A 23,404-nucleotide genomic window follows, 5' to 3' on the forward strand; every position below is an offset into this window, starting at 1 on the left:
CTGCACTTCCCTTCCCTTGGCACTCATTCTGTGACGCTAATAGACCACCGGTTATATGTCCTGGGCACTACATGGCCTGTCCAGGTTAATTTTTTCCTCTTAATGTCATCTATACTTAGGCAAAGACAACTGGTCTATAAACACTAGCGCGCATTAAAGCTGCAAGAGTCAACACCCCTTGGTAGGCAATGCCGGAGGACCCTCTTAAAGAGACACTAGAAAGCAGCACGTCTCCTAGATCAGCATTCACAAATTTCCTAATTTTTCCAGGTTTTCCATGAGCATGTTTATGAAAATTCTCTTACAGCTTATGACACAAGAAAAAAATTGTGGTTTATAGCTTGCCGAGTTATTGTGCCAGCCCATTATTTTCAATTACTGCCGGTAAGCTGTAAATCAGGTGAGGTGCACTATAACATTTGAAACATGTCTTTCATGATTAACTGGCCAGGCTCGTCACGCTCACGAAACCAGCAAAGTTCACTTGAAACTTCGCTTCCTTCAAGCGTACCACTAGGTTCACCATAGCCACTGAAGGGTGCAATTTCCCCAATCCAAAGCAACCAGGATGACAAGTTAGATTCCCCGTTTCTTTCTTTTTTCTGAATTTTTCAGAACTAGCAAATTCCATGAAAATGACAGGTTTTTCAGCCTTTTCCTGACAGTCAACACACTAGAAGCGTTTCTGGACTGACGCAAGACAGAGGTAGCTGGAAACAGGGATAGGCTTTCTCCCATCTAGCAGAAGACCTATCGATTGATCAATCAATCAGTCTATCTATATTAATAATAATAATAATAATAACAATAATAATAATAATGATAATAATAATAATAATATGATGTGATGATGATGATGACAGAGAAACACCAACTCAATCAAGACAGTTCTTTACAGAAACGAGACAATCTTTTAAAACTGTTTATTATAGAGGATCATACCGCTTTATTATCAGGCATACCCATATAATATGGTGGACGGCAGTTGCAGCAACAGGGAAAGCTAGCATTTCTGTGCCATCCACAGCACGTTCCGAGCCACAGGTTTAGTCTATATGGCCCGCCTGCTGCTTCTTTACTTTTACTTTCCAGTATTCACCCAATTCTAATGTGAACCATTTTCTGAGAAAATGGACCTGAAAATTGCCTGCACAGTATAACCATCAGAAAACTTAAATTGCGTTGACGGCTTCGGCTACCACAAGTCAGTGCCAGCATCAACCCCACTACCATCACAAGGTGACATGCCACTTTCATCATGAAAGCACATTTAATATAACTTAATTAGCAACATACAGGCCTGCCAACCAACGAACTTTAAAATTCATAAAATCCCGCAGGCACAACAGTGGAGGGGATAGCACAAAATTTTTTTTTAATAATGCCCTGTGCTCAAGCCTTTTGCGGGGTACAGATACGCATTTTATTAAAGATGGTTTATCTTTATATAAGCAGCACAAAAACATACTTGGCACAGCAAAGAGTGACAAGCAACACAGTGTTTCTAGATCAGCAAATGTCCGCAAGTTCAGTGTTGCCAATTTCACCTGCTTCCAGAACTTGTCTGCATATAAACTTGCTCGAAGCAACAGTAGCGCACCCAGGATCTCTGCCAGGGGGGGGCTGACAGTTTGCCAATACCATCTAAACAGCACTAATTTCGATTTCTTCACGGGAAATTGTAAAAAAAATGCGCTTTTTGCGAGTGTGCAGACGATTTCGCGTTTTACATCTTAGTTGCAGCACTGAAATGCGTCAGAAAAGGGGTTAAACAAAAGGGGGGGGGTTAAGTCGGCCTCAGGGGGGGGTTACAACCCCCGAATCCCCCCCCGTCGGTGCGCCACTGCGAAGCAAGTGTTTCGCCACAAATTTTATTTTTCGGTAAAACCTGACGCAACATTCCTAAAATCGTAAAACAAGCCCAAATGAGTCAACTTTACAAAAAAAATTAGGGAAAGTTTGGTAGGTATGAAACTGTCATGAGCGAAAGCTGTCTCATAGTAACAATGGACATTAAATAGTCCATTGTTACTAGTCCATTGTTACTTAGTGAAGGTACATTCGATGTATCACTTTTTTTTTAACGGAGACAACATTATTCAACTGCAAGTTGGCCCAATTATTATGATTAGACTGCACATACGTGTTTTTGTCTATATTTCTTCAAGAGTCTGCACCCAAATAAATCAGTTGGAAGTGTCACCCGTGTCGTGAATGTGTGTATGTGTCCTATTTGCAGCAAATATGTCTTTCAGCCAGTTCCAACTAGGCCGAGGAGCAGCTCTCATGAAGTGATATTTATTTAATGTACAAATGGAGCATTAGAAACAATAAGCAGTTTCTTTGCATACTCAAGACTTATCAGTGAGTGCAAATGATGGTGGTTTAGCCGGAAAGGTCAGGCTTTCCAAGTGAGCTATAGCATGCTCCACTATGTAACTTCTTGTGCTTTACATTTACTACAGTTGCCAAGATAAAGTTTATCATGCTTCTGCTCCAATTTTATGTTTAACTGCCTCCACTTGATGACTTCCTACATGCAGACTAGTATCAGAAAATATTCGTATTTCCTAATAGTGACTATACGATTCGAACACCAAATCGAATTTCTCAATATTTGATTAGTTATTCGAAAGTTTCGAACATTCGCACACTCCCAGCATAAAACACTACAGCCCCAAATAGACAAGTCCAGGAAGCATTGAAATTTGAAAGGAGTCAAGGGTAGATCAATAAGCTAGATGGAGGAAAGAGAGGAGGACAAGAGACTGGTGGAAAAGGGTAACAGAGTAGATGTGTTATGGCGAGAAAGAAATGTCTGCCAGAAGCACCGCCTTCTATGGGATACATAAGAAGGAACCTATAAATTTCTCAGTTCAAGAAAATTTTTTTAATCGCATGGAGAATGTAGCTCAATGCAGCCTGTTGAACTGGATTACCTGTAGAACGTGGCATTACTTACGTGACAAATCGCAATGTTTAAGTGGCTTCTTTCAATATTTCACTAATTACCTTTTAAAATTATTTACTGTAGATACATGTTACAATTGCAAAATTGAAGCCAAGCAGTAGTAAACTCATGACTGATTAGCAGAAATCTTTAGGCTAGCCCCACTTTCAAGATATCCATCTCCAAAATCTGCTAAAGTATGCATGGGTGTTACAGTTAACGCTATCCAAAACTGCGCAACACATGCATCTGAGAAATTGTTAGCTTGAACGCTCATGTATTTCGTAGCCTACATTAAAGTGAAATTTCTCAAATGCGGCGATGGTTTTAGTATTTCTGTTAAGCCCCCCTCCCCCCAAACATGACTTTACTACTGCTTGCTTTCAATTTTGCAATTGTAACATGTGCCCTAAAGTGCCCAGTTAGGAAGTTAATTTGTGAATGTTTTTAATTATTTCACTGGATATTACAATTTCTTGTGCAAGTAATGTTCACCTCTTCTAATGATACACCTGGAAAGGCGGATTGGCATTGTCACAGACGATTTAAAAAAATCTGTTTAAACTAAAAAAATAAACAAAAAGAAACAGGTGGTATATCTACCTATATGCATCGTTTTTATCCATATGAGCAAAGCACAAACTCTGAGAATGCAGCTGTTATGTGTGATTTAATGGAACATCTGCCATAGGTCTGAGGTATCATGCTTAGGCCTGACACAGCGAGACTGGTTCAAACACCGAGGGGCACCTGTCATGCTTACTTCTTCATGTAGCTGACTTAGTTATGAAAAAAAACATCAATATTTATGAATAATGTTGAAAGTCATTGTGAACTACTGAGAAGAGTTGTTTCAGATTGCAAGAAGGAGCTGCTCAAAAAAATGTAGTAAGAGTGTAAGATGCAAAAATTATGTATGCAATGGTGATAGTCAAGTGCGAAAGTGCAGTGTTGTGGTTTGAAATTCAAACTGTGGATTTCTTGCAAATTAGTATTTCACAATAATAGTGTCCACCCTGAAGGCCGTCACAGACCAATGTGCAGTCACCCTTAAAGTTACTTAAAGTAAATTTCTGGAGATTGTCATGGTTCTGGTCAGTACCAGAGCCCAATAAGATATCCCTTCTTGACCCTTTCAAACACAAATTATTTTGATATGCTAGAAATTTAGTTTCGTTATACCTTTCGCAGCTTCAACATCATTAAAAACAAGACAGCACCAGAACTGGCTGGAAAAACATTTTCTTGGCATGTGTTATCGTGCTTGCAAACCTCCACGAAAGAAACTCAAAAAAACATTTCAGGTGCGGGGGCAAAATTGACTACTTAAAGTGCAGTGTACTTATAATCCTTCAGCTATTTAATAGATCGCCTTGATACGAATGTTTATTGCGAAAAATAAAACAAAACACTTTAAATACAAGGCTATACACTTGCACTGCCAATAGCTACCGAGACGTCTACCTTCTGGCGCGTCGTCGTGGTTTCATTTGCGCATACTACCTGATGTTATAAATAAAGGCCAGACAAGAAGTGTCCTTACATTAAAGCGACGCTAAATAGAAAAAGTACTTGAGCTGTATTAGTAAATTTCATTTATAATATAATAATGATACCACTGTTATCGTGACAGCACGCTTGGTAAGCCTTGAAACGACGCAACAAAAGACGAGTGGCAACGCCAACTTGAAGTTCCCGCAGCAGCTTGCTTTGACATAACAAATTTTGACGGTGACTAAGGCCTATTCATATATTTTTTCAATAAAAATGGAGTGATAACTAAGGTTTGATGGAAGCCCATCTGGTCGGAATGAAACATGGTGAAAGAGACAAAACCCGAGGCACTACGGACTACAATGTATCAGAAGAAAGCTGAAGACCATAGCAGTTTTTAAGAACTATTACTAAGCCACAGTGGCTTAAATGAGAAAAAATAATTAGAAATCCTTGACATCGTACTGACCTACCAGTCCCGGGGTTCCGGCACGAATTGAACAAATTAAGTTTTGGCCTTCGCTCTCTCTTTCAATAGTCAAAAGGTTACCGTGAAATTAGCAAAAATAGTTTTCTAAAGACTGCTTTACTGTCTAATCTGATTTAGTGTGTCCCTTCAGTGCTCCTCTACCTTGGCACATACAAATGTAAGTGCAGAGCTGCGAAAGGGCTAAGGCGGCTACCATAGGCACCACAAAAGTGAGAGGAGAACATGAGATAGTGATCAGTGAAATCAGAAGTGAAGATAACGAAGTGAGGAAGAGTGCACGCAGTGCTGACAACGTATTGAATTATTTGCACTCACCTCCCGCTTGTTCTCGCTGAAGTCAGCCGCCGTGGCACATCGTATTATGAGCGCCAATGTAGCAAACGTCCAACAAAAAAACACAAGCCACACTGACAACTGCAATGAAAAAAAGAAAATGGTGGTATGGTGACTGATATTCAGCTTGACATCGCATCTGACATAACATTTAAAGGCACAGGTAGCAGCAGCTAATAGAAAAAACATGAAATTTAGATTATGGGCAACCGTTTCTTTTTCTTTTATTTCTGTGAACATGCCACATATTAAAAAATGAGCTGTCTATATAGTCACTGCTTATTATTTTTTATTAGTAGTCAAAGGGCCATTTGAAGTTCTGTAATCTAATGGCAAATTAAATGCACTCACCAAACTGTCAGTTACCAGCCTTCATAATGCTACCGCCTCATTCATTTTCTTTGAATGAGGTGGTAGCATTAATGAACTAATCCTTTATACACCAATCTATACCACTCACTAGTTGCATATGTGCTTGGGAAAGAAGAAAAAAAACTGAAACTGTGGACAATGTGTTCTGCAGAATGCTACCATATTTTTCAGACTATAGTCCGCAAACTTCCATTGCAAATAGGTTTTCTAGCTTGTCTGCAACTAGCATACCGTGTATACATTATTCGATGCCACTATACAGTGCAATCATATCTGTTTTTTTTGTGTTTTGCACATTAAGAACTATAAAATTACGTATAAATGCGTAGCACATTTTGCAACTAGGTTCTGGTTTTGCGTGTGCACTCCTCAGTCAAAGCCTTGAAAAGCAGCTGTATAGCAGCATTCACTTGCACATCCTGAGCTGCCAGTATGAGCTTGAAATATTACTCTTGCACAGTGACAATCTTTGCAGAGCTGATTTTGTTATGCGATTTAGTGGGGGCGAAATTTTCAGGTGCAGTCTATCTTTGTTTTCTTGTGCCTCCAAAGTTAATAAATAGAATCATGTACAGCCTGCACACATATATAATTTGCACATAGCAAAATTTTAGCCTTGAAACTTGTATAGTCTGTGCACTGAAGTTCAGAAAATACGATACAGTCAACGACCGCTTTTTCAGGCATGCTTGATAATTTGGACGCCTTCGTGGCACTGCCACATACCCCATAGCCGGGACAGGCCAGGGTTGTGCGAGGGTGGGCACCTGAGTTATCTCAGAAGGGGCTGTATAAGAGTTAAAAGGCTTAGTGTGCAAGATAGGCAATATAGGCATCAGCTAAGGCAAGCTTCAAGCCTAACTTCACTGACCTTTGTGGGTACACGGTCGCCAAGGAGCAGAGCCACTGTGTTGTCTTTCCAGCTTATCAAATTGCTGGTGCTGCAACTGAAAAGGAAGAGAAACCTCACTCTAGTAACCAAAACACGGACAAAAAATAAAAAAAAAGGTCCAGCTGTTCTATATTTTCCTAGGCTGACAGCTGTTGAATTTAACACAGAGCCAGAAAAAGAAGACAAATGCATGATCAGCATTAACGGCCATAATAAGGTCTACCTCAAAGCAAAGAACTCTCCAAGATGTCTCTCATTAAGTGTGTCCTGAATAAACCATACGCACCCCATACATTGAAATATTCCAATTGCATAGTCCATTTAATTCTTTGCTACTTTCTACAGCACTTCCCTTTTCTTGGTACCCATTCAGTTACATTTGCTGCATTGATAGACTACCAGTTCTAAATACCACATAACCTCAACAAATCGCCGTTTTAATCCTAATCTTAACTAAGAATGCGAGATTATCTACACATTTTTTTCATAATTCATAATGCTGTTTTTCATCTCTTAATGTTTCATTTATCATCATTCATTACAGTGCATGTTTCACAAGATTTAGCTACCTGACAATCCCATTATCCTTTGGGTTCTGAAGAGACAGGTTAGTACTGGCAGTATACCGTATTTATGCGATTATAAGGCAGTCATGATTATAACGCCAGAATGCAGATTAGGAACCGGAAAAAGAACTTTAGTATGCACATTATTACAAAGCAATATAAAGAAAAGTATGCACACTATAATATAAAGCAATATAGAGCAGCTGACAGATTATTCAGACTTGGGGGGGATAGCCTGAAATACTGACTAATCGCAAGCACGCAGAATAATCGGTACATTATTTACCAATTTTTCCTTGAGGTGTGAGTTCACGGCAAAGCGATTGTCACCGTATGGTGTGACTTTATGGCAGTACTTCTCACGCTGCTCACGCAGCTCACGCAGTGCTTCTCACGCTTCTCATGCAATTTCACCATAAGGTGAAATTTACATTGCCACGAAATCACATCTCAAGGAGAAATTTGCATATAACCCACACCCAGCTTTTACTGCTAAGTTTTTCAAATTATCAGTGCAGGTTATATGTGCAAAAATATGGTGCTGCCTTGCCTGCCAAGGCTTATTTGTTGCTAAAATTTGAGCTGCCATCTAAAATCTCGATTGCCGGAAATGTGGCACTGCAGCCGCCATATTGAAATAGTACGCTGAAGTAGCTCGCAAATAAGGCGCGGGTGATGACAAGGCTAGGAATTCTGGGAAAAAAAGGTTGTCTTATATTCAAAATATAGTACAGGGATTATAAACAGTTCAGCGCACATTGACTGACTGATTACACTTATTGCATCAGCTTATGCCAAATTATTATGACACTGAGTTGAACTCTCAGCCCTTGCAAGTGTCCACTCTATAAATTATTCTGTCTATACTTTGACTATGCGAATAAATTACCAAGAACTGCTTACGCTATTTTTGCTGCAACGCTGAAGTTGCAGCAAAATTCTGCACAAAGTGGTATGTCTTTACAGTTACGAAAGCAGAGCAGATAAACGAAGATGCAAGCTGTTAGACAAGCCAGTGGTTCCTCACTTTCTCTGGGCCCCCATGTTGAGGTCGTCGAAAAAGATGTTCATGCCGTTGGTGACCTTCCAGGCCATGACGAGAGTGATGAGGGCCATCACGCCACTCAGCATTGATGCTGGTGCCACTATCTTCCACACGTGCACGATGCTGAGAGAGGTGTGTGTTGGTGACAAGGGAGTGATTGAAAGAAACAAAAGGTAATGAAACAGTGCTGCCAAGTGCGAAACATTTGTACGCAATACTATAATGGTAGTACCATTCAACAAAAAATGGACCACAATGACAAGAAGGGTTACAAGACAGTGAGTTGTAAGCCCAGTGTTGTCCTGTGAATGTTCTGTTTATTGTGGTTTTTGGTCATCGGTACTGCCAATGAAATGTGACAGAATTCTGGGCAGTCTGGCAAGGATAGTCTGTGATGGGAGATGTTTCTTTAAGCAGTTGCCCAGAACAAGAGTACAGAACTTTTCTTTTGACCGAGTCAGAAAAAAAATAAGTCTAACACAGCTATTTCCTGTTACAAGCTGGAAATACAACATTCTATAAAAAAAACATGAGTTCAGAGAAGAGCACGATTCTCTTCACCAGCAAGTTCATCTCTGTTTTTTTTTTGCTGCAAAGCTTTTTTTATGAAGTTGATAAAGCTGGTTAGTTTTTCCGACTTTTTATTGTAACTGTTTGTCCAGCAATCTTGAACCTAAGTCTACTGCGCATTTCTTACAAAACTGTACTCCACTAGTGGCAAAAAAGAACTCAAAGCTTTGCTTACTTATGATAAGGAAGATCCACTACTCTGATATGCAAGAATGTACTCTGGTGCCAATACTGGGTTTAAAAATACACATTAGTTGGTTTAAGAAGTCTGGCTTAATTTAGCACTACAAAAGTTCAGATTTCAATTTTACTGTCATGATTTGAACCCTATAATGTAAGGTGTATGCACGTGGAAAGTCACAAAATTGTGCACTAAGAAAAGAAGCTGCATCTGTGCTTTCCACTGATACAAATAAGCGATTATTCTTTTTGCAGGTGGTGCTCAGTAGTTTATGACCAAAACAGGAGTTTCAAGAAGTTGGTCATTCTCCACACTTGTTTGAGCTGACATCTACCAATTTTTTCTTTTCAATGCACTTAAGAACACTCTTAGTGATCCTGTGGCTCTAAGTACTTACTACGGTTTTTGAAACAGTAATATTGGCAAAAACAGACCTCCAGGAGGCACTTGCAGTGGCCATCCGTTTAGAGGTGATGGCGAGAAGCATCATAATTAAACACCACTATAAAACTTAATGTAAATGTTTTTAGCAATCGTTCTGCATTGGATGGTTTAAAAGTTGGAAGCACTACAAAACAGTTGTTCTTTGAAAGCTGTAAATGCATGCTTAGTAACAAAAATGTTACTCCTACCTGACTGTAAAGAAATGCCTGATATCCTATTTATAACCAAAACTTGACCATCTAACTATATGTAAATGCGCAGCCACTTGAAGTTTGTTAAGCTAGTTGGAAAAAGCCACAACAAGAGTAAACAGGAGAGAGCAAGAGTGCTAACCTCTCACACTTTTACTATCATGCCACAGGTGCACAACGCAAAAATAAAGTGTTCTTTGCTGCGATATGTGCACATGTTTAATCAAATAGTTTTCTGATAGACTTAAATTGTTCAAAAGTTATCTTATGGCCCGATTAATATTAGCACCATTAAATGTTTTGCAGCTCATTCCGCCTACCCACCAAGATCTCAACAAAAATTCAACAGTGGTCACAATGACATCCACAACAGAAACTCAACACAAAATTGACAGTGTTCACAGTGGAAACATTCTTAAGATAAGCATAGCCTATCATGCAATGCATAGACAAAAGACAAACCACAGAAGACAAGAACGAAGAGGCTGTATGTTGAGCTGATTCCTTCCTGTCTTTGGCCCCTTGTTGCATTTGAATCAAAAGGTGAATTCCACTCATTGTTCTGGGGCAGCTACCTGAACCCTTAAGCAAGCTCTCAGATCACACTCACACAACTCCAAATAAGCAGAAAAAAAAAGATTGCATTCAGCACAATATATTAGCGGGAGTTTTCAACTGCAGGAGGAGTAATAACAATGCGATGCACTCTCGAACTTACATTACATTTCTACGTTAAATTATGCTATTTGCTGTTGGCATGCGCACAATTTTGATTGTTACTTGTTTTTTATTACATACATTCCGATTTTAATTTATCTATATTCCTGCTTTTTTGTGTGCTGCCTTTCTGCCAGTAAAGGAGGTTTTGCAGCTCTGTCAAGCTGTCATTTATGGCAGCTTTTCCCGTTGGGCCTCCAGCATCATGCAGAGTGCTACTTGTTATGAATAAAGTTCGAACTCCCCAGCTGAATCTGTGACCCAATGGTGTCCCAGGAGAGAGTGATGCGCTACAGAGTGAGCTGATCTGAAAGGGGTGGTGGAAAATATCAACCAGCTTTGAATAAAGCAAAACACAAGTTCTTTGCTGAGGAACAACAGACATGCTCCAGAAAAATCAATGAAATTCCCTTTAGGCCACTCACTTGGAGACATTTTGATGCAGCTAATAAAAGCCCATCAGAAAGACGTAAAAAAAGAATGAAAATGTACTTTGTGTAATGCTGCCTTATTGGCAAACTACATGGAGCAAAAAAAAAAGACGGCCTGAAGGCGACCAACTTCGCCTGGCCTGTAAGCGCCCGACACCCAGAGTTTAAAAATTTGACACTCTCCGCACACCTGGCTCAACTAGAAAAAATTCACCAGGCTAACTTCATCGCCGGAAGCAGTGAATGCATGAAGTGTGCTCGCCAGGTGGTGCAAGGGTCCATTTCACAATGACTTCTTGCAAAGTGCAGAAAGAGTATAAAGTGCTTGTAAACGCATGTATAACACCTTTTTTTTCTAATTGCTAGACAGTTACCATCAATTATTACAATGAAAACCCTTTTCATCATCTCCTTGTTTTACAAGAACACATTCATGAAATCTGGAAACTCTGGCAGATGCATACTCTTCTTCTCTGGCCGCCTCTTCTTCGCTCCATATAGCCCAAGCCAGCGAACAATCGGCATCGTACCGCTGCGTCTATTTATGATGCACAAGTTTGTCGCGAAACTTCACTACATGTAGTCCGGACTTAAGGTGTGCCCAAAGAAAACACAAGGTTTACTAAAAGGTGTATTTATCTCCATGGAATATTCTGAGCATTGAACAGCTCAGCTTATTAAACAGTGCCAAAGTGTGCTGATTTTCACCCCGTATAGGCCTAGCTTTACGATTTCAGGGTGTGCACTCACACATCATTGCCAAATGAAGCTAGGTGCTCAAAATATGAGTGAACTAAGCTTCACACTCTATTAGATACAGTGGCCGTGAAGGTTTACAAACCATTGGTGTCAGAAGGAATACCACCTAACGCTCATTATGAATATAATTTGAACTGCTAAAGCATACATTCACATGTTATTGGCGCTGATAGGAGATAATTTCTTTTCTAATAGCTAATCAATAGAGAAGCACAGAAGCTAAAGTTCTTTACCAAAGCCCGACTAAATCAGGTTTCAATGATATTACTCTGCTTCTCTTTGTAGCTAATGATGCGTGTTGAGAAAATGCATTAATGAGTCCTTCCTTTGGAACTTATCCTAGCGATAATGTATGCAACTTTGGCTAAGTTGCTCAAGGCCATGAGATTTAAGAAGTTGGTAATAACAATGAAACAGGACTGCATCACACCGAGCAACCAAGATGCAGCAGGCAGTTTATCTCCCATTAATCCGGGTACTAATCCCAAGCTGCAGAATAAAATCCAAGCCTGCAAGAAACTGCAATGATCACAATTGTCTGCTCATTGTCACGATACAGCTGCATTGCGTTCTCAGGTGCCTCTAATGAAAAAGAAAAGTGACACTGCAAAGCTGGGTGGCAGGGAACTGTTACGGGTCTCGGGAACAAAAAAGCAGGAGGACCTCGCAAAATAATGATGTGATATCCTGACTCCTAAGAAATGAGCTGCAATAAATAAGGTTGGTAATGCTTGGGTGTGCAAAACAAGGATAAAGAGGAAAAGACACAAATTAAAACAAATGCAAGTTGCACGTTTGCAGTGCATAAAGGTGTGCTAACTTTTAAAGCAATAATGTGGGTCGACTGACAAAAAAGCAGAAAGTTATGACAAAAAACATGGATTGTTTAACAAAAAAAGAGAGAATGCCGGAGGATGTTAGATAAAGCAAAACAAGCAACAAAAGAAAAAATTAGGGATGGCAAAAAGTGAGGGAGGCTCAATGCAGCATGCTTTTCCCCACGTGACTTCCAAGAAAGCAGGCAATAAGTGAACATTCCGGTTTCCGGTTTACCTCATCAGCTTGTGGCCATTTACTGTGTAAGTGTCGCTGAAAGGGAAGGGGGACATTTAAAGATATGACTGTGTTTCATCAAATGGCAGCAGCATAAACCACTTCACAGTGGCCACGGAGCAAGGAACACCTGAAAAGAAACAACTGCCGCAGTAGCCGAGTGGCTATGGGATTCTGCTGGCAAGCCTGAGGTCATGGGTTTGGTTCCCGGAGGCAACCTACATATCAATGGGGGCAGAAGGTAAAGCTCGTGAAGGCATTTTAAGAAAATCAGGATCATCATAATAAACTGCAGTGTCCCGTTGTGGTGTCTGTAACAGCCTGCTAGTTGGGACTGCATCTTTAATCAAATCACTGAATCACTTTGATTCAGCGATTTTGTGCATGAATAACAATATCGGGCCCTCTACTCTCAGTTACAATGATACACTGAGATTAGTCAGGATTACCGTGTCATGGTCCCTTTAACTGTCATGAACTACCGTGGTGACTGTCACAAGCAATTCACATAGCTTGCAACACAACCAAGTAAATACACATTCTGTGCCATCCTAATACCCGTGCCACACGGGCACGGAAAATGGCATTAACTTCCTAATGCCTTAAGATTTAATGTCATTCGCATGGTGCCACACGTGCAAATCAAATGGCATTCGCCTTAATGCCATTTGTCACCGAAGGTGTTCGGCCAAACTCATTCGACCGAGAAATGCATACTCTCGATGCCATGGCTTGCTCACTGCAGTATAAATGAAGTACTTGAAACAGTCTCTACCGTGTAAAAAATAATTTATACATAGCTTTCAACTACAACGCTCCTGCAAGGAGTTGTACTTGGTGAACTTCATCAGGTCAGCATTAGAACAGGCATCGACAGGCCAAGCGCCATTTTTATTTTGGGTTTCGGATTTGACTTGCAGAGGCCTAGGTTACTATGGTCGGTTGCTATGTTGTAAAAGACAGCAACAAACTAAAGCTAGTGGCACCATAGTATGCTTATTTTGACATTTCACTAGCCTTGAAGGCAGATTATAATTGTAAATGGCATGTTTATCTTTTTATTATTACCCCAAAATTGCTCACTTCAGAAGACACTGTTACCAACATCATCAGGTCAAATGTCATCAGATTTGGATGTGCGGCAGCTCCGCCGAAAAAAATGTCATTCAGGAACTTAAGGCTTTAACTGAATGCCATTTTTTGTGCTCGTGTGGCACGGCTACAACTGTGTCTCAGCTAATAGGTATTGACAGGCTAGTTGGTTATCTATGATTTTGGTGAAGCAGTGCACTTGAAAAAAAATATGTTCGCACAAACATGAATCATGAGTAGAGACCAGATTTTAGACAAATGCCTTTTTTGTTCCTTGCGCTCCTGTGGCCCCACTTTGATATATAAGCATGAATTAGAGGTTAAGAAGGGCTTTTATAGTAGTTTTATAGTGCCTATAAATGCCTATTTTGGCGTTTGTGCCTAAATGCCTATAAATGCCTATTTTCAATATCGGTGCCTATATGAACACTATTTAGCCTCAAGTTTCGCTTTCGAATGCAGTTAGAGACCGTTATTCATGTTACCGGGCAACATTGACTGTTCGGAACTCTACGGCTTTCCACCGAGCCATCTAGTTCAACCAACTTTCGGAAAACAGCCGCTAGCAGCCGTGAAATGGGACGCGCCGCGGTTGGCGAATGCGAAACCGTGGAGAGCCGTCAGGGGAAAGGAGAGTAAAGAGCACAAGAAAAAGAAAAATGTTATATGCACGCGGCTTTTGTTTTGTTTGTAATTTACTTTTTAAGGTGTTCACTGCCGTCGGGCATTCCTTCTCAGCGTACAAGATCATTCTCAGTGACAAGAGGAACAATTTTGAATCCAAAAATCTGGAGATGGTGGTAGTTTGCTATTGTTTCCACAATATTCACAGTGATTCTGAGACTACGTTCCGCGTGCTCTCCAAACAGATTTCTTCAAGCACGTGCACTTCAAATGGGCGGAAGTGTATTTGGCAGTGTTGGGGCGTTTTGCCCTATATAATTCCGATAATGTCATTGTATATGAGAAAATTGCCAGAGTTGTACCAAACAGTCCTCATGTAATAACATGCTAATTCCTTAATAAATTGCCGTCTCTCTTGCATTTATTATTTGTCTGTTTTTGTTGTGGCTTAATTTAGTTGCGTCAGGCAGACATAAAGTAGCGCTTTTTTTTAATCAGTATTCCCAGCTTTCAAGTATTATTTTTCATGCTTGTTTCATTTTATGCAACGCTCGAGTACAGTGGCCATTGAACATGCATATGAGCAGCATGCTTTTTGAATTACGGCAAATGATCGTCATTTGTCCAGCAGTTTTATGGGACAATTGCACGGCTATGTTCAACTGTTGGCGCTTTTCGGCCATCATAACATTTCTTGTTTTCCTGTCGTAGATACAGGTCGCGCACGTATTCGTTTGAAATTATTTGCATTTATGTAAAAATTTATCGTGCCTATATTTACGACGTTGGAGGCCTAAAACATTGCTTTGCCTGCCTATTTTTGGCGTCTAAAACGCGCTTTTTTAATGCCTAAAGATCCGGCCTCTAATCATGAGGACATACACATACCTGCGCATGCCCTCATCATTCATGTTTGTGTGAATGTCTCTTTTCCACACAAACAAACATGTGTTGTGCCCCTTCCGGTGGCAGCCTGCTCCTCGCTTTCCCTTTCCTGTCAAATGTATATATGTTTTCAAATAAAATAATAATAATAATGCTTCACCAAAATCAGTGTCTTAGCCGACCATGTCCTTCTGCAAGTTTTTTTTTTTTTGTCTTTATGCCAACTGCTGAATATCAGTGGCTATGGCATTCTTAAACTGAGCCAGAAGTTGCGTGTTTGAATTCCAACTGCAGCAGCAACATTATGTGGGTGCAAAATAGAAAAGCGCTCATGTACCATACTTCGAATGCATGTTAAAGAAATACAGCTGGTTCAAAAAATTAATCTGGTGCCCAGCACCAGCGTCCCGCGTAAGTTATAACCCAGTGTGCAGTTCTGGGACTTTAAACACCATACCTTGACTTTAATTCATGTGTTTCTCTCTACAGCAGGCGAGCCACTCCCATATGTGCTAACCAGCAGTTATTCTTTCCAAGTGCTCCTTGCTCTGTTATATCATTATAGAGACACAGAAAAAATGATCAGGTTGAGCTAGATTGTCAGATAACACTTTTTGCATTCCAAGTAGTCTCACCATGACATGGGGTTCAGTAAGAATAGAGGACGCAAAAAAGAAAAACTGAGGACATCACCTCAAAGGGACACTAAAGGCAAATGTCAAGTCAAGCTAAACTGATAGAGTAGTGCTTAAGGATCTCCAAGGTGTCAATATTATCATGAACAGAGCCTTAGTAATTGAGAAATTTAGGCAAATGCCGGACATGATTACCGGGACATTTAAGTACTTGCCCGATGACGAAGGCCTTCCTCATTTAAATTCCGTCACTAGTACTCCCCGACTCATTATAAAAACATCATTTTATTGCGTTATAAGACGAAAGAAAATGCTACTTGTGCAGTTCTATTTCATTCTTAGAAAAACGAAATTATTGACATTACCCTTGACGTGGATGGTTGAAAGGTTTCGTTTTCGCTCGACTCTGCGCCGCCCGCACTTTTGCATTTCAGTAGTTTCATTATCGCATAGTACTGCGCTGGTTCTACCGGCTCGCAAAACTGGCACAGACTGCAAACAGCAGAGAATCCCACTTCCATGTGATGTCGCAAGATGCCCGAACGGTACACACCACTTGACCAAAAGCAGCTGCAGCAGTGAATCCACCGTTCTGTCTAGGCTCGGTTTCTTCATGGCCGCGCATTTGCAATTTGTGCAAAAAAAAAAAACGTATCGCCGTCTGCCGGGCCCTGTTTTACTCACCGACAGCAGCAAAGTGCGGTGATGGCGTATGAAATGTCACCACTTCCTGGTTGTGTGGCAAGAGACTTGAATTACGATAAAGGTATTAAGACCCTTCAGATGCAATTTTATCGTAGACTAGGTCTTTTCTTGGTACGAAACAAGCGTTGTGAGGTTTCTGGAATGGTATTTAAACAGTCCACATTGACTTAGTATTTGCCATTAGTGTCCCTTTAAAAGTACCATAACCCTTTGCATTGCTGTGATTACATTTTGACAGTCTGTGCTCAACACTAATTAATTGGTTGTCACTTATAATTGATTACACTGGATTCAGATGTTAGTGAACACTTCTCTGGTTACTTAAGGAAGCTTTTCCAATATTGCTACGAAATCTGTGATATCACACTGTTGTCAGAGGCACAGCTGTATGGCTGCAGAATTCAAGCAATGCGCTTTAGCCTTCACTTTCTCTACTAGCGCTCATCATTTGCCCCATCATTGAAAGACAAAGAGTTTTGAAAGAGTCCAGTACTGGCCAAACCACATTTATTATTTGAAAAAATTATGGTATTCTCACAATTTTATATTTCTTGTCTCATTTCTATGAAATAACAGCATACATAGTGTCAGACGCTTCCAATACTTTTTTTTATTGTTGTCATCAAACTTTGATGTGACACTAGGGGTGAACTCAGTACACGACCTGAATAAGCTCTGATACATGTAGCATTTATTGAAAGGCAGCTGCTGATAGCCAGAGGAGACTAACTTGGCCGCATCTTTCTGCATAGCTGACCAGGGTCCTCTAATACAGCATTACACAAAACAATGTAAAATATGGCGCGTGTAAATCATGCCCCCCTCCCCCTCAAAAAAAGAACAGTTGCTGAAATTCAGAACCAACATAAGTTCAATGAGAGTGGTAATTTCAATTTTGTCACATTTAAACAGAAAATTCCATCGCAATCACATTGGACGGTTCGGAAACCGCATGATGGCATACAAATACGTCTTCTCCAGTCTAAAGTCAGAAAGAATGAAAGCATTAAAGTGAAACCACTTCCCAGAGCGGAGAGATATGAAGAAAGACGCATCCTTTGATGTGCCCCCCCCCCCCCCCCTACTACAGTTCTAACAGATTCACCACTCGAGTCATACTTTCCAGTAAACAACGCTTTCGATGCAATGACAGATGCGCCATATCTATGCGCTCGTACGCGTATAACCGCGCTTCGACAACGGAATCCGGAGGCCAGACTATTCTGTAACCTTTCAATACGTCTACGCTATGCGTCATGTAATGCAGGACAGTGATAGAACGTGACATCTGTACTGTAGTGAGCGAATTGTTCGTTCTGTTCGCGCTAAAGGAAAATTCAGTACAGCGTTCTCTTAGACCGCCTGAGGAAACAAGCATTCCATCGTTGCACCAGAAATGCCCTGTCCAAACTTATGTACATAGCCATCTGATAGCGACAACGCCGGAAGTCGGTTAAAACCTCGGCAGGCCCAACCCAGACCATAATGGCATCGAAGGAGGATTTACTCTTTGCACAGCTGCATCCGGTGTTTTCTATGTTTTAGTTAGTTCGATATATTTTTGTCGTGGATAACCTACTTATTCCGCCCCTCGCAAAATAAGCTTTCGCTGCGCGACCCAGCGCCCGAGTTTTTCTTGCTACGTCCTTGACCATGGTTATGCGTTGACCGTCGCGTCGGGCCCACGCACGAGCTTACCGACTCGTACGTAACTCACCTCTCATTCAGCTGCGACCCGCGGCTTGGCGCGCACATGACGAAAAACCACACGGCGACGATGCTGTACACGAACGAAGCGAGCAGCGCGAAGGTCACGTAGTTGCACAGCTTGTCGCTGCTCCACTCGATGCGAGTGTAGTCGATCTGGCACTTGCCGCTCGATGCGTCAACATCGATCCAGGGCTTCGTGAAGAGCAGGCACTTGTCCACCGTGGTATGAAGCCTGGCGTTCATGTTGCGATAACAGACCAGCGCAGCGATGGAGGTCGCCATCGCCAGCACGTAAGCGACGACGTGCGTGGCGCGCCAGCCGGTGACACTCCATTCGGGCATTGTCGAAGCGTCGACGCTTTCGCCGGCTCTGCGGCGAACACGACGGCCAGCGCGATCGACGAGAATCACGCAATGTAAACACGGATGAACCGCCTGAGCAACCCCGACAGCTTGGCGAGAGATGCCATGACAGCTGACAGCGGATTGGATTGGAACGGAGCTGAGTTGGCTTGTCTGCCGTTTGACGCTAGAGTGTACTAGAAAATGGTTGAGTGGGCCGAGCGGCGCTCTGCCGCTAAGGCGCCGCGTGTGGAAAAATAGTGCGAGGGCGCTGCGAGCGAACTGGATTGGGGCGGAGACGCTCTCCGCGGCATATTCAACGTACTTTCGCTGCGGGCGCCGAGGCCGATTGCGCATAGTACGCTCTTAAAATAGCACTTTATTTCAACTACAACTTTATGTTTACACCATTTTGCCAAACATATATATTTGAGGCATAGAATATACAACGCGACGTCTTCAATTTTGCTTTCGTTGTCAAGCGCGTCTTCTGCTAGCGAGCGCGCGGTCGCTACGCGGACGCTGGCGTACGCCCAGTTTTTCTCGCAGAACCTTGGTGCAGTACATTTTTTAATGGTTTAGTTGCTTCGGTGCGCCCATGACTCTTGACGGCCAATTCCAAATGTAGTTTTAGCCAGGTGAACTGCTGTTTTTACCACTGTCCTCTAAAAGTAACTGGTATCTCCGCACCATGAAGGCTACGTAAGAAAATTTTATTATTGGTATCGTGTCATTTTACACGCTCTTGTTGGTGGATATTGATCAGGGACAATGATCGAAGAAAACAATACTAGAGTGAAATAAACGAGGTTTATTAACTGCGTACGTGGCGCGAAGAATGACCAATGTATGTCTAGGTAATTCAATCAAAGGCTACATAGACATATTTATTTGCGATATATATATCCAGCGGAAAAAATGTGAGAACTCCCGACCGCCGGAATAAGCGCACGTGTTTGCAGCAAACAAACACTCTTATTAGTGAATACTGGAAGTAAAACTCTCATTCACAGAAATAATATTCATAGCAGGCAAAACCATCTATATATATATATATATATATATATATATATATATATATATAGTGTGAGCACTATTCATACGCTTCATATTCTCATCTGTACATTCTCATCATCACCGTTTTGTTTTGGGGCCTGGTAGCGGGGCTCTCGCTCGGGAGAATAAATGAGAGTCTGACTGCCTAAACCTTGTCTCACAATATATATATATATATATATTCACAGGCCCACCGATACCGCCGCATCTGCTCTGACGAGAAAGACTTCCAATGTCATGCAAAGGAACTCAGAACGGCCCTGGTGGCAAAGCACTACACGGAACGTATTGTTGATGATGCTATAAGCCGAGCACAAGCCTTAGACAGAAATGAAATTTTGACTGGCTCAAAGCCCCGCCATCCGAAAAACCAACCAACCTTATCCTCACCTACTCATCTACATTACCGCACGTGAACAACATCCTAGCCAAACACTTTAATATCATTCAGCAGAGCACACGTTTGTCTTCAATTTTCACAGAGCCACCCCGAGTTGTCTATCGCCGGGGAAGAAATCTAAGAGATATCCTCGTCAGAGCTAGGACAACAACGGTTCAAAACATAGAATCAGGCTGCAGACCTTGTGGTAAACCGCGCTGCAAGGTCTGTAAGCACATGACTTCAACCTGTCTTGCTAAGGCTACTTCCTCTGATTTCGCATTCAAAATTAAGGAACCTCTAAATTGTGACAGCAGCAATGTGATCTACATGCTCCATTGTGAAGTCTGCGACCAACAGTACATAGGCCAGACTGGAACCGCGTTCAGACTCCGTCTAAACAACCACAGAGCTCACACCCGCGCACTACCACATCTCCCATTCTCAAAACATATCAGTCTGCCTGAGCATTCATTTGATAAAATACGTGTCACTCTTCTCCAGTCAGGCTTCCGCTCTTCTCGTGAACGGGAACAAAGAGAGTCATATTTTATCCACAAATTTAGAACAATCACGCACGGCATAAATGAACACATGGGAAACCTCTCGTTTCTTTGTCCATAAGTTAAATTAGCTAAAATCAGAACTTAATCCCCGCATAGGCAAGCCGAACACGTGTGTGATGTCGAAAGAATGCCCACTACCCCAGTGGGGAGCGGACCGAACCACCCACATTATTGTGCCTTGCTTTTTAATTTCATGCTTATTTTGCCACGCTGTTACTATGATATTTGCAGGTTATTTCTTCTTGTCTCGTGTTTCTCGTGTTTTGCCCTTACTTTTCAATTTCAACTTCATGCTGATTTCGCCACGCTGTTACTGTCATATTTGCAGGCTGCTTCTTCTGATTTCGTGTTTCTCGTGTTTTGCCCTTGCTTTTCAATTTCATGCTGAATTCGCCACGCTGTTACTACATTTGCAGGTTATTTCTTCTTCTTTCGTGTTTCTCGTCTTTCGCCCTATACTTTGTCTGGCACGACCAGGTCTTGGTGTCTTTCCTTTAACTCTCTTGCCTTTAACTCTCCCTCTTTTTTTTTTTTTTTGCATGCTCAACTTAACATGACAGGCGTGTCCGCCAATTGTGCATGTGTAAGACACTTAACAGCGACCTTGCCCTAAGCTTCGTCTGGCACCACCAGGTCTTGGTGTCGTTCCTTTAACTCTCTCTCTCTCTCTCTTCTTCTTTTTTTTTTAACATGACAGGCGTGTCCGTCAATTGTGCATGTGAAACTCGCTTAACAATGACCTTGCCCTTTGCTTTGTCAGGCACGACCAGGTCTTGGTGTCCTTCTTTTAACTCTCCCTCCCCCTTTTTTTTTTTGCATGCTCAACTTAACATGACAGGCGTGTCCGCCAATTGTGCATGTGTAAGACACTTAATAGCGACCTTGCCCTAAGCTTCGTCTGGCACCACCAGGTCTTGGTGTCGTTCCTTTAACTCTCTCTCTCTTCTTTTTTTTTTTTTTTTAAACATGACAGGCGTGTCCGTCAATTGTGCATGTGAAACTCGCTTAACAATGACCTTGCCCTTTGCTTTGTCAGGCACGACCAGGTCTTGGTGTCCTTCTTTTAACTCTCCCTCCCCCCCTTTTTTTTTTGCATGCTCAACTTAACATGACAGGCGTGTCCGCCAATTGTGCATGTGTAAGACACTTAACAGCGACCTTGCCCTAAGCTTCGTCTAGCACCACCAGGTCTTGGTGTCGTTCCTTTAACTCTCTCTCTCTCTCTCTTCTTCTTTTTTTTTTAAACATGACAGGCGTGTCCGTCAATTGTGCATGTGAAACTCGCTTAACAATGACCTTGCCCTTTGCTTTGTCAGGCACGACCAGGTCTTGGTGTCCTTTTAACTCTCCCTCCCCCTTTTTTTTCTTTTTTTTTCTTTTTTTGCATGTTCAACTTTGTCATATATCTCTCTATCTCTCCTTTCTCACCCTTTTTTTTTGGCGCCTTCTTTCTCTGCCTGAAGATATAAAAAGACTGTTGCAAGATTTTCCTGTATCCCTTGAAAAAGGTCGGTCCACCGACCGAAACTGTTGGGAAAATATTAAACCTAAGATAACCGCGAAGTTGTGCTTCTGATTTTCCTATATATATATATATATATATATATATATATATGTGTGTGTGTGTGTGTGTGTGTGTGTGTGTGTGTGTGTGTGTGTGTGTGTGTGTGTGCAAGTGTTATTGATATACTGTACGACGCCGATTAGTCATTTCCGTTCGAATGCAACGCATAGCAGCACTATTGAAATCTCAAAGGTGAGTGACTGCATGCAAATGAGGACTGTTATTCCGAATGATTTTGCTGCCGGAGAGTCGTGGCTGTGCGCAGAGGCGCAGTTCCTGAGAGAATTAATGGACGGGTGTTAATAAGTCCTGCTTAATAATACTTAATAATGCTTAATAAGTCCTGCGTTTTGGGGCAGCCTATAAATCTGCTAACTTGATTCAGACAAGAATTTTTGACAGTCTCACCATGTTTGCAACCCATTAAAACTGAGTGCCCCATGTGGTACCACACTTATCTTCTTCAACGAACGCAGCAGATCTGCACATATATCTACGTGTATGTGAGACATGCGTTCCTTTAATTGTTTCATTATGGTCGTTACGATAGTGCACCCGATAACTGAACGCAGCCGTTTATAATATACAAGCTGCAGAGTTGAGCGGTCATACATTTGGGAACGGCATTACATTCCCGCATGAAATATAGGATAAGCGTAACATGTTTTTCTCGGAAATCAGACTCGGGAATAATTTATGTTGTTTACACCCCCAGAAATAAGCCGAATAACGCAGCCACCTGCTTTTTTCTTTTCCTTTTTTTAATATAAGCTAATTCTTGGGTTTTACGTGGCAAAACCACGATATGATTATGAGGCACCCGGTTTAGTTTCTGCCACCTGGGGTTCTTTAACGCGCACCTAATAGAAGTACACGAGTCTTATTCGATTTCGTTCCCATCGAATTCCGCGACCTGGATTGAACGCGCGAGCTCCAGAATTAGTAGCGCAACGCCGTATCCACGATATAGGCACTAATTAGGCTACCGCGAAGGCTTTCTTTTCTTTTTCTTTTCCTTTTTTGAAGTATCGACTGGGAAAAAAATTCCACGTACGGTTTACGGCCAAAGATTAGCATATAGAATGGCTGTTTTAGGCCATGGGACCAAATATCTTTGTACGCATTTTTTATATTATCGTCTAATAAAATTCCCCTTTGATTTGATTTAATTAACTAAAACCGTTTTCGCCGCTCGAGGTCAGGCTGCAATAAATGACCCCGTACCAATTACTCCGCATTCTGTTACGCGAGAAAGGCAGAAATTGGAATGAAATGTTGCGCTGCAACTTTTTTTTTTCTATAACAATACTTCCCGTAAATCGGACGACAAGGCGCCGGATGGGGCAGTTATGTTTTAT

General features: G+C 41.6%; 1 protein-coding gene across 3 annotated transcripts in view; it reads right to left on the reverse strand.

Moving 5' to 3' along the window:
• The window catches only part of LOC119464450 (uncharacterized), a 37,522-nt gene extending 18,889 nt beyond the window's left edge, over positions 1–18,633 (reverse strand). For 2 of the 3 annotated variants that reach the window (XM_037725433.2, XM_037725429.2), the window contains exons 1-5: positions 18,147–18,633; positions 12,489–12,524; positions 8,125–8,265; positions 6,511–6,586; positions 5,250–5,348 (exon numbers count right to left, since the gene is read on the reverse strand). In XM_037725433.2, coding sequence (XP_037581361.1) covers positions 5,250–5,348; positions 6,511–6,586; positions 8,125–8,265; positions 12,489–12,524; positions 18,147–18,481 — 687 coding nt within the window. In that variant the 5' untranslated portion in view covers positions 18,482–18,633. The remainder of the gene's footprint in view (positions 1–5,249; positions 5,349–6,510; positions 6,587–8,124; positions 8,266–12,488; positions 12,525–18,146) is intronic. The other variant, XM_037725431.2, reaches the window with a different exon arrangement.
• Between the last annotated feature and the right edge of the window lie 4,771 nt (positions 18,634–23,404).

Source organism: Dermacentor silvarum, chromosome 9 (assembly GCF_013339745.2).
Source record: "Dermacentor silvarum isolate Dsil-2018 chromosome 9, BIME_Dsil_1.4, whole genome shotgun sequence".
In the NCBI taxonomy this organism is placed as follows: Eukaryota; Metazoa; Arthropoda; class Arachnida; order Ixodida; family Ixodidae; genus Dermacentor; species Dermacentor silvarum.